The 12017-nt window shown below is 33.2% G+C and overlaps 1 protein-coding gene across 10 annotated transcripts in view; it reads right to left on the bottom strand.

Moving 5' to 3' along the window:
* LOC127498765 (adhesion G-protein coupled receptor G2-like) overlaps positions 1-1982 on the bottom strand; it is a 210597-nt gene extending 208615 nt beyond the window's left edge. For all 10 annotated transcript variants that reach the window (XM_051868483.1, XM_051868478.1, XM_051868479.1 and 7 more), the window contains exons 1-6: positions 1930-1982; positions 1776-1855; positions 1614-1676; positions 1440-1526; positions 987-1142; positions 584-670 (exon numbers count right to left, since the gene is read on the bottom strand). In XM_051868483.1, coding sequence (XP_051724443.1) covers positions 584-670; positions 987-1142; positions 1440-1526; positions 1614-1676; positions 1776-1855; positions 1930-1931 — 475 coding nt within the window. In that variant the 5' untranslated portion in view covers positions 1932-1982. The remainder of the gene's footprint in view (positions 1-583; positions 671-986; positions 1143-1439; positions 1527-1613; positions 1677-1775; positions 1856-1929) is intronic.
* Positions 1983-12017: the final 10035 nt, after the last annotated feature.

Genomic DNA, 12017 nt, shown 5'->3' with positions numbered 1-12017 from the left:
TTTTAAGGTGGTGATTTTGTTTTGGAACATTCAGAAAACTAACTCATTTTTTCTCAAAATTGACTTTGCTGACTCTATCGACTTCAAACAGGCGTAATTTTTTGCCGGATTCTAACAAATCGTACATCATTTTGAAGGGTATTTATTTGAGAATAAATTTTGCCAGCACCAGCCACATATACTGAATTCGATCTTTTAATATAACTGTCTTAAGTCATGTTCACATTAAGAATTTTCAAATGTTTCGAATTTTTATATTTATCGTTAAATTTTTTTTTACTATTTTTTTTATTAACTTGGCTATTTATCGTGTCGTATAAATACTTTTTCTTCAGTTCTTCATACAGCATAATCTTCATATAATCCTTATCTTGATATTTATGCTAATATATCTAAATATATACGGTGTTGTGTTGATAAAAAGGCCGCAAAATGCATGGAATTATTTTGGTATTGCTATAAATATAGTCTTGTATTAGACTTTCTTGCTGAACTGACCATGTAAATACTCGAACCAGTCTAACCAGCCTAATATATAGGCCTACACTTTAGGATTATACTGTAGAAGAGGGCAAAATCTTACCTAGTGGGCTTAGGTTATTTGCTTTGCAGCTGTTGGTGATGGGGTCAGTTGTCGGGGTGTTGTTGGTCTGACAAGTCACAAAATGATCTGGATCAAGCAGAAGGGAAAAGATGGAATTAATACAACACTTGCTAAATATCAATAGTCTAAAATAGTCTGTGGTTGTACTGTACCATGATCTGCTGTTTCTCAAGAACTCATTGCATACAGACTATTCAAATAGTCTGATTTGTATATAATTTCAGTCTTGCGTTTGTTCTATTTTTGCTTTGCGTTGATTGACAGAATGTTTAGAATTCAAAATATTACCAACAGCAATGACGTCATAATGACTGACAGCAGTGTTTTCATGAGTGATCACAAATGTGTACTTGTACTCGTGCGGTGTTGTGACAATACTCACCTGTTGAATTCAGGAAAGATGATGGTAAATATTCAGATTCATTTTTTAAAAACCACATTTTTATGTCTTTAACCGTCTCGTTCATTCTGACTTCATATTTCTCCCAGTTGTCTGTTATGTTGAAAAAGTACATTTTGTTTGAGGTTTTGCATTGTCCTGGAAACAAGAGAGAACATTTTAACATTTTACATTTGTTGAGACAATTTTTAGTCGAGAATGTTTTATAAATAAAATATATGCAGCAGTGTTGTTATCAATAACTAAAACGATTGTTTTCATCCATTGAATATACAAATATAAATTTATTAATATAAATAACTAAAACTAATAAAAGTGACAAAATAACATACAATTATTTAACTAAAATAAAAAATATTATATTAATATTATTATTAAGTTAATATGAATAAAAATTATAACAGTATATAAATAATACAAAAATAACACTTTTACCCTGGGAAGAGGTGTTTGGTTTGACATTCATTATGCAAAAATTCCCTATCAGTGTTTCAACAGCTTGTCGACATGTCGTGTTTACAGCTGGAATAAAAAGACATTATCTCTATGGATTTCTCAGTCATCACAAGCACTTTCAGAAAATAAATATACAGTATATTTCACATCTACCTGCGCAAGTTGAACTATTTAAGTATGTCAAATTGTCTCCAATGATCATTATTTTCAAGCAGGCTGCACAAACAAACAACATTATAAGGATATGTGCACCAAACAACATATTCATCAGCATTATAGACTTCCTTTTAAAGTTGATCAATGAAAGCAACGTACTTATCTGGCTTGAAGCACAACAGGCGATCATCAGCCACAGCAAATTCTGCTTTTGTCGAGACATAATTCCCAAAAACAGCCTGATAGAGACACAAGAGTTTGATTTTGTTTTCTACAGATATTAGAAATAAATTTTAAAGCATTTTCTTATTACATTCTTGAGATGTCCAAGAGGAGAGAGAGAGTTTCATCCGTTCACATGTGAAGCCGTACGACTATGGTCCGCTGCTCAGAGACACTGGAACAATGACATACGGTTCATTTGCAAGCATGCAAATCATGTTATTTGTGCTTTTACTGTGAATTTCAGTGTTCATTTACATTCAGGTCCAGTTATGTAAGTATAGCAAATAAATACTAAATACAAATAAAAAATACAATAGTAATAATAATAGTTGCAATCATTGTAAGATTCCAGTGAATTCTTTGAAAGAATGAAATTATGTGTTTGTAAAGTGCGTTCTTTCACAATAAATGACACTTGTTTTGTCATCTAATGAATGACATTCAGACATTTTACAGCTTATTTAATGTGAACAGATGTTTTTGGGGGGCACTGAAAGGTCATCCTGATGAATAATGACACTATTGTCTTTTTAGAGCTGCTTAACAACATAATTGAATTCTAATTGCATCATTGATCATTGTATAAAACTGCTTTAAAACACAGAAATAAAGGTGACTTGAGAATGATGAAGAATGAAATGAGAGGTATTTAGATATATAACAGAGCATCAGTGTTTTAATATGTGTATTTTTATTAAGCAAATATACACATCCATGTGCATGATTTGCCTTGAAATGGTAAATCAAATAAGCATGCAAATATCTGACGCATGAACTTTAGTTTCATTCTGAAGATGCAAATTTGTTTTCTAAAAGAGGTTCAGTATTGTTGGTGTAACTCTGACATCTATATGCTCATACATACACATCACTAATGTTCAGCACAATTCAATCCTCCCACAATAACAAATGGTTGTAGTAACAATCAACAGGTATTTGTTCTCCACTGAGTTCAGTCATACTTTTATGTAGAAACATTATTTTAAATGATTCTCTTCTTTAGAAGTGTCATTTGTTGTGTTTTGGGGCCTGATTAGGTGAGAATATTATAAAACTCTGCACTGGATAATGGTTGCTAATATATCAAAGCCAAAAAAATAAACATTTTCTCTTCATTTTCAAATGGACTAATAGCAGCATGTGTGTTTATAATGTTTGTGAGAGTAAGTATTATTATACTACAGGGCTGTTGAATGCTTGAATGTGATTGGTTGACGAATGGTGTGTAAATATTTTCAGTAGGGATGGGCAAATCGATATGAAGTATCGATATATCGATACTGACGTTGAGTATTGAAAGTATCGATACTCAAATTAAAATATCGATACTAAGGTGTGTTTTTTTGTTTTTTTACCAGTTATTTTGTTTATTTAACAATAAATTTAATGTATACAATATTCATTGAATTGGACAAATAACCTATGTTATCGAATAATTTGTATCAGAAGTATTTTCCTGCTCATCTAAACACAAATACTGCAAGTCAGAACCAATCAATCACAGAGTGTTCGCTCACTGCCGACACTACATTCAAACAGGGTTGCGTTTAGCATCGTAAGAAAGTATCGTTTCCCAAAAGCATTGATGCTTTTGGGAAACGCAGCCCAAAACAGTGCTTAACAGCAGACAGAAAAATAAAATATTATTATTATTAGTTATTTCACAATGAACAAAATGAAATAGTAGCCTACATACTTTGTGCAATTACATTTATTTACACTGAAGGTTAAAAGTTCATAGTGATGTTCTGTCAGAATACAAATGTTGCATTGAATGGGTGCAACAGCCTGTCACTGGCAGCTTATGAAAATGAACCATTACTAAAGTGACCATAGTTCAGCTAGGCATATAGTAGGCTTATTTGTAGATTTGGTTTACCAAGTAAACATTTCAACTATGTGTAAACAAAAATATAATCTAATAAACTGCAATTAAGGCATATTGAATGTTAAAATGCCTTTCAAATATAATGTTAAGTGGGTATCATAACCCATTTTACTCTTAGTAATTCAATAATTGAATAAATGTTAAAATCTATAAATTCATATTAGAGGTATCGTATCGGTATCGATATCGGCGATATTGGCCTTGAAAGTATTGGTATCCTATCGAAAACAAAATAAGTGGTATCGCCCATCCCTAATTTTCAGGGAAAATCACGGCTAAAGTAATTCCAGGCAGGTCTTGACCGCATCACATGTCCAGATATCACTTCACCACATGATTTCCGTTATTTCAAAGGTCCTTACAGCCGACGACAGCAAAGAAACCAAAACCCACAACGCCACTGACCAAGTAAATAAATACAGTAAACGATAGGATCAAAACCGCCAAATTATTTCCATGTTTTTGCCACAAAACTACGTTTTATATGTACGGAAAGCACCTATTTCTCCCGCGCTTTCAAACGGACACACTCTCAGTCAGCGCTGCTCTGACGATCTTATTAGTAAAATAGTTTAACAACTTAAAAGCTACAGTGCTGTTCTTGAAGCAAAAAAAAAAACAACTTAATCTCTCTCTCTCTCTCTCTCTCTAACTGCATCAATAACTGCATTGTTATCAATGATTAACTCAAGTTTCCATTACTAGCTCTGAAATGACGTTTTGGAATTAGCAACACGGGCTTGGGATGAGATGTGTAAGAAAGTAGTCCTACATACAAAAGCATTTTAAGGACAAATACCTTAATTTCTTACTTATTCAACAGTCAATGAGCTCATATGTGAAATATGAATAACTTAAAATGATTTTATTGTTATAAATTACATGCTGAGCTGTTTTGTCCAGAGTCATGTCTTGCAGTCAGTGACGGACCTGTTCGATCACTCTCTCAATGGTTGGTTAATTGCTCTAGACTCCGCCCACTCCTCCTGACCCTTCACCGGGAGTTTGATTGACAGGTGATCTAACCAATCATAACGCCGAATCCGCCATTTTGTCTGACAAAGCAGTCAGGGGATTAATGTTGGTGGACTTGAACTTGAAAAATGATGTGTACTGACATCTTCCTGTGGTTGAAATGTGGTTCATTCATGTTTATTTGATGATATAAAATAACTAGTGAGATGATCGGTTCATGAGCCGCTTGATCTGAGGCGCTACAGTGATCTGTCACGACACAAAATGGTATTTATTGTTTACATTTCTTTAAACATTACAGAATTTGAAACTTGAGACTTTGTTTCATATCAAAACTAACCTGCTCTGTCTTGTCTGTCGATAGGTTGTCAGTGTCCTCTTTGCTCCGCGATGTATTTTTTACTTTTGAGAGCAGCATGGCTTGTCGGACATAGCAACGGTAACTAAAGGAGGCGGGTCTTTGTGAACGGTCAATTTAAATCTTCTGTGTATTAGTCTTTTTATTTATACATTCAAAAATATATATTTAAAAATAAAGAAATAAAATGACAAATAAAGAAAAATTCTGGGCCACTAAAACCTTTTAAGTATTTTTCCCTGCTAAATATCTTTAAAAAGGTTCCTTAAAACAACATTTATTAATATTAATGTTTGTTTTCAGGCCATATATATTGAATTTACAAAGCTCTAAAGTTTTAACTCTCACTTCTAGTGCCTCCACAAACACATTTACATGAAGAAAGACTCGATGTAAAGAGCAAATTTAGAGTAATGGCGCCCTCTAGTGTCATTATACAGTCATTTCCCATTGAAAGGATTCAAGTGTTCCCTTTACTGAAAAAAACAAATCAGCTTTTGTGCTTTAACTCTCATATATTGGCTAAAATATTAAACTACTAGAGATTTAAAAACATGTGCTGAACTAATTTCTACCATAAAAAACAAGAGTTTTTTTGGTAACACTTTATTTTACAGTGTCCTTGTTACACATGTATACTGTAGTAATAACTATAAATTATGCATAAATGTGACTAACCCTAAACCAAACCCTAACCCTGTAGTAAGTACATGTAGTTAATTACTCAGTACTTAAATATATAATTACACTGTAACACAGATACCTTAAAATAAAGTGTAACCGTTTTTTCTTTCTCTTGTTGACATATTTCAAAGAAAATGTGTTTTCTTGGAAATGTTATTTTAATTAACCAATTTATATTTTTCCATTTGTCCTCAATATCACTTTCCATCCTGTTAGTCTTTTATGAAATCACTCTTACTAAAAATAAATACTTCCTTAATGACATCATCCTCCAGGAAGTGACATCATTATGGAGGGAAAACATCAGTGAGTATCTGATGGATTCTGTGATGTTAGTTGTTTTATCTCATGAAACATTCATCCTGTTTGATCAAATGACATGAATCAGTTTGACAATATCAGCATTTCACAACATGTTAGATATAACCTTGACTTGAACAATGACTAAACTTAGCTCTTTATTTAATGTTCCTTATCATTGTGTATTGGGATGAAGTGTCTGAGTTTTGATTTCTGAATGATTTATGAAAACACAAGCGCATATTTGTTTGTTTTTAAGTTTTAAAGTATTAAAACCATCATAAAGTGTGAAATGACCTTCATTTCTGTTAAAGGAGCTGCACAGAAAAACATCATGACATATATAAACGTCAGGCTTCGGTTAGAAGCACGACTTCACATTAAAGAACGAATCGATCGAGGGTTTTATTGAGCGTCTGACCGTGATGTCACGGCTTCATTAATGGGCTGCTGTCTGTTATTCACTAATTAACATGTTTGCCTGCGATTAATGGCTCATAAAGCTAACATGGGTCATCATTTCATTATAGGATTTGAGGGAAAATCAATTTCGAACCTAGACTTTTTTTCTGTGTGGTGTTTGCTTGAGCAAAAAGCATTAGGTGTGCGTGTGTCTGTGCAAGTGTGTGTTTGTGTGTGTGCGAGTGTGTGCTTCTGTGTGCGTGTTGTTTGTGTGTGTGCATCTGAGTGTGTGTCTGTGTGTCGCTGTGTACTTGTGTGTGTGTGTGCATCTGAGTGTGTGTCTGTGTCTCTGTGCATGTTTTTTGTGTGTGTGTTGTGTGTGTGTGCGAGTGTGTGTGCTTATATGTGTACATGTGAGTGTGTGTGTGCAAGTGTGCATTTTTTTGTGTGTGTGTGCATATGTGAGAGTGTGTGTGCGTGTGTCTGAGTGTGTGTGTGTGTGTGTGCGAGTGTGTGCTTCTGTGTGCGTGTTGTTTGTGTGTGTGTGTGTGCGTCTGAGTGTGTCTCTGTGAGTGTTTTTGTGTGTGTGTGTGTGTGTTGTGTGTGTGCGAGTGTGTGTGCTTATGTGTACATGTAAGTGTGTGTGTGCAAGTGTTCGTTTTTTTGTGTGTGTGCATATGTGAGAGTGTGTGGGTGTGTGTCTCTGAGTGTGTGTTTTTGTGTGTGTGTGTGCGAGTGTGTGCTTCTGTGTGCGCGTTTTTTGTGTGTGTGTGCATATGTTTGTGTGTGTGCGTGCGAATGTGTGTGTGTATGCATGGTGTGTCTCTTTGTGTGTGTGTGTTTGTGTGTGCATCTGAGTGTGTCTCTGAGTGTTTGTGTGTTGTGTGTGTATGCATGTGTCTCTTTGTGTGTGTGTGTGTGTGTGTGTGTGTGCGCGAGTGTTTGTGCTTGTGTGTGTGTGTGTGTGTGCGAGTGTGTGTGTGTGTGTGTGTGTGTGTGTGTGTCTCTCTTAATGTGTGTGTCTATGAGTGAGTGTGTGTGTGCGTTTTTTGTGTGTGACTGTCTGCGAGTGTGTACACATGAGAGTATGTGTGGTGTGAGCATCTGTATGCATGTGTGTGTGTCTGTGTGTGTGTGTGTGTGTGTGTGCTTGTGTGCTTGTGTGTAAGCATGTGTGTTTTTGTATTTATGTGTGTGCGTGTGCATGTGTCTCTCTTAATGTGTGTGTCTCTGTGAGTGCGTGTGTGTGTATATGAATGTGTATGCATGTGTGTGTGTCTCTGTGTGTGCATGTGAGTGTGTGTGGGTGTGTGTTTTTTGTGAGTGTGTGTGTTCAGTACAGGTTTGTACATGCCCGTAGAGCAGCTGTCTGTATGAATGGAAACAGGGACAGACCTGTCAATCATCATTTAACAGCTGCTGTGTGTGTGTGTGTGTGTGTGTGTGTTAGAATGTGTTTTAATTAGTGTATGATAATGTACAGACAGCTGACCTAAATAAACCAGCAGGGTGACCAGGACCAACACAAAATAAAGGGGTTTATTTTACAATAATGATCAGATGAATGCAAAGATTTTTGAATGTTTTTCAGTCTCTTCTGCTCATGATTTCAGCATTTATTTGATCAAAAATACAGTAAAAACAGTGAAATATTATTCCAATGTAAAATATCTGTTTTCTATGTGAATATATAGTAAAGTGTAATTTATTCCTGTGATCAAAGCTGAATTTTCAGCATCATTAGTGTCACATGATCCTTCAGAAATCATTCTAATATGATGATTTGATGCTCAAGAAACATTTATGATTATTATCAGTGTTGAGATTGTGATGCATTTTATTTTCCAGGATTCTTTGATGAATATAAAGTTCAAAAGAACAGCATTTATTTGAAATAGAATCTTTTGTAACATTATAAATGTCTTTACTGTCATGAGTTGAATGAAGTTCAGGTATTTAACTAATCAGCTCTTTTAACTGAAGTGCGGTCGAAACAGAGCCAATGACGATCACGTTTAGCAGCAGCAGCTCCATCACACTGACTCTCAGTCATTCAGGGCTGAAAATAAATGTGTTTTGATTTACAGCACGAGCAGCTGTGAGCCGTATTCAATGCTAAAGACATCAGTGTGAAGCGATCGAGAACAGAACGAGACGGATCGAAATGATTGTCTGCTGCTGTGCTGGAATCCTGCTCTTTTAGTGACATCATTGTTTTATAGCTCACCGTAAAAACTGTTTAAATAATGTCTTTTCACAGCTAAAGGACAATTAAACTGGAGGAAAACTGTGATTTTGCTCTGCAATTAATTTGGAGCCTGTCTAGATTTTATTTCTTTGCATTTAACTTTTTGATAACGTAGCTTTTACATTTACATTAATGCATTTGGCAGACGTTTTTCCCTAAAGGGACTTACTTTACATTGAAGGCATACATATTTATTTATTTATTTATTGGTATTTTTATTTTAATTAATTACTTTATTTATTATTTTATTTATTTTATTTGTTTGTTTTTATTATGATTTATTTTTATTTATTTTATTTTTTTTATTGATGTTTTTATTTTCACTTACTTATTTGTATTTAACTATTCGTTATTTGTTTTATATTTTATTTATTTGTTTATTTATATTTATTTGTTGTATTTTTATTCATTTTAATTAATGTATTTATTATTTCCATTTAGTTTTATGTATTTTTATTTGTTTGTTCTTATTTATTTGTATTTATTTATTGGTTTTTCATTTATTTAAATTTTTTTATATTTATTTATTTGTATTTATTTGTTTATATTTATATTTTAATTATTTGTTTTTTATTATGATTTATTTTTATTTTTTATTGATGTTTTTATTTTTATTTATTTATTTGTATTTAATTAATTGGTATTATTTGTTTTTATATTTTATTTATTGGTATTTTTATTTATTTTAGTTCATGTATTTATTATCTCCATTTAGTTTTTATGTATTTTTATTTGTTCTTATTTATTTTTAATTTTTTTATTGTTTTTTATTTATTATAATTTTAATTTTTAATTTATAAGGTATTTATTTTTAATTATTTATATTGTATTTATTTTATTTGTTTGTTTTTATTTTAATTTATTTTTATTTTATTTGTTTATTGTATTGTATTTTATTTATTTTAATTAATTAATTAATTTATTTACTTTTATTACTTTTTACTATCATTTTATTTTAATTTATGCATTCCCTAATTGAAACCATGACTCTGGCGTTTCTAGTGTTAAGCTCTTCTTTGAGCTACAGGAAAGCTGTTTGAGATATGTGAAGATATGTGTTTATGCATGTTGATATGGATGTAATTTCAGATTGATCTCTATCAGTCAGAAATGCTTCTCCTCTCTGATATAAATCTGACTGAATCTCCCGCATGAGCAGATCGAGTCCCTGAGAACCAGAGAAAATGAGTAAACATAATTTATGACCCCAGGAGCTTTTAAATGGCGAAACAAAGCAGCCGCTCATGTTTCTGCCATTAATATTTGATGGGTTTTCTTTTACAAGGTCACAGGGTGGCACTTTACACTGGACATCAGCCACAAACAAACAAACAACCAGAGAAATGACCATTAACTCCATATTCATAATCACACAGAGATGATGAGAGAGTTTGGAGAGTTTAACTCATCACGGGAGACACGGATGTGCAAAGTTCACAGGCTAAATGTAAAGAATTAGAAGGTCATGTGACCAGTGGAAAAACCCCGAGCGAGTCGAGAGCGTCTCTGCTGTGGATTGTTTTTTCTGATGTTATCCAGGGAAGATCTACGAGTTATTTGTGATTTGATCGGTGCTGCTTTTCAGACTAGTGTGAATGAAACTGCTTCTGCTTCACAAACAAACATGTCAAATCACACGTGCATGAAGCCATTTCTGTACAGGTTTGATGGGCTGGATTAAAGCTTCTGATAAATGAACAGATGTAACATAAGAAACTAAAACAGGTGCAACACCTGCTCTCTTCTAGGAGTCCAGACTCTGAATGAGTGCGGAAGACCGGGGCAAGTTGTCACGTTTACTCCAGTGAAACTTTTCAGAGTAAGTCTGATTTTCAAACTATTTCTGTATAGACACAAACCATAAAAAACATATTTACACTATTATTGCCCAGCAACAAAATAAACTGTTTGACCCCTACAGGGGCATGTTGTCTGATTTGAGAATTTCTTGTGTTAAAGTAAAATAAATGTTAACTGAAACTATTTATTTATTTATTTATTTAACACTTAAGGAAAATTTTCTCATTTTCATTTAGTTTAACTAAAATAACTAAAACTAAAATAAAATTCAATAAAAACTCAATAGACATATTTTGAAGAAAACAAAAAAACCTAATAAAAATGAGAAAATGCACAACGAAAACTTCAGCTAAAATTAAAATTAAAATGGATAATATAAAATCCAATTTAAAATGTTAATTAAAAAAATAAAAGTATTTCCGTCTTAATAAAAAATATTAAAACTATGTATACAATTAAAAAACTAATAATATTTAAAATAACAAAATTACTAAAACTTTAACTATAATTAATATGAAAATATTAAACAACAATATTTTAATTTGTATTATGTATTAATTTCATTAATTTAATGCACTTGTTGTGTACATACATGTTTTTACATTGTACTTATATTTTTAAAAAACACCTGCATGTAATTAATTTTATAATTACACTGTTTGACCTACCCGTCCCACCACACCTGTCCCTGACCTTACCCGTGTCCTCCTCAATAGCAGCACAAGTGTTTTGCAATACAGTATGAACACAATAATACATTGGACTCATTTTTTGATGTAGTAGTTTAGACACCTAAAGTGTGACCAATAAAACATTCGGCTATAATGAGTGTAAATGAGTGAATTGTAGTAATCAGTCGTGGAGTTTGTGCTGAACATCGTCTTCTGTCATGTCGGTCATTATTTGTTCATCAGTCTCGGTGTTTTCATCTTTTGAGTGTGTTTGTTGGTCTCTGCCCAGACGTGCCGTCATTGCAGGCGATGACATCATGCAGTCTGGGGGAGTCTCGGGCGTCTCGTCCCGCTCGCCGTCTCCAGACCTCCTGGGTTCAGGACGCACAATCACGGGACAAAAGACACCTGAAGCGCTGCTGTACCGCGGTGAGGCGAGGACGGGCCCTTCATCAGCGGGGGGTCAGAGAGCGACACTCGTGTGTGAAGAGCCCTGCGGGGTCACACGTCACACAGAGAACAGGACAGAAGATGATTAGAAGTGAGGTGTGAAAACTCTACAGTCGTACAAACTAAAACTGATCCAGGGTTACTGTAGTTCACTAAAATTACAATCCTATTATACATTACTAAAGTTCAGTAAGTAAGTACTTAAGTTTCATTTATTTTATGTCTATTCATTTCCCATTCTAATGTATTTCATTTCTTATCATTTACTGACAATAAATATCAATACTGACATAAATATATATATATATATATATATATATATATATATATATATATATATATATAACACTTTAGTATAGGGAACACATATAAACTATTAACTACGACTTTTCTCTCAATA

The sequence above is a fragment of the Ctenopharyngodon idella genome, chromosome 17 (genome assembly GCF_019924925.1).
Source record: "Ctenopharyngodon idella isolate HZGC_01 chromosome 17, HZGC01, whole genome shotgun sequence".
NCBI lineage: Eukaryota > Metazoa > Chordata > Actinopteri > Cypriniformes > Xenocyprididae > Ctenopharyngodon > Ctenopharyngodon idella.
This window is presented reverse-complemented; position numbering and strand designations above follow the sequence as displayed.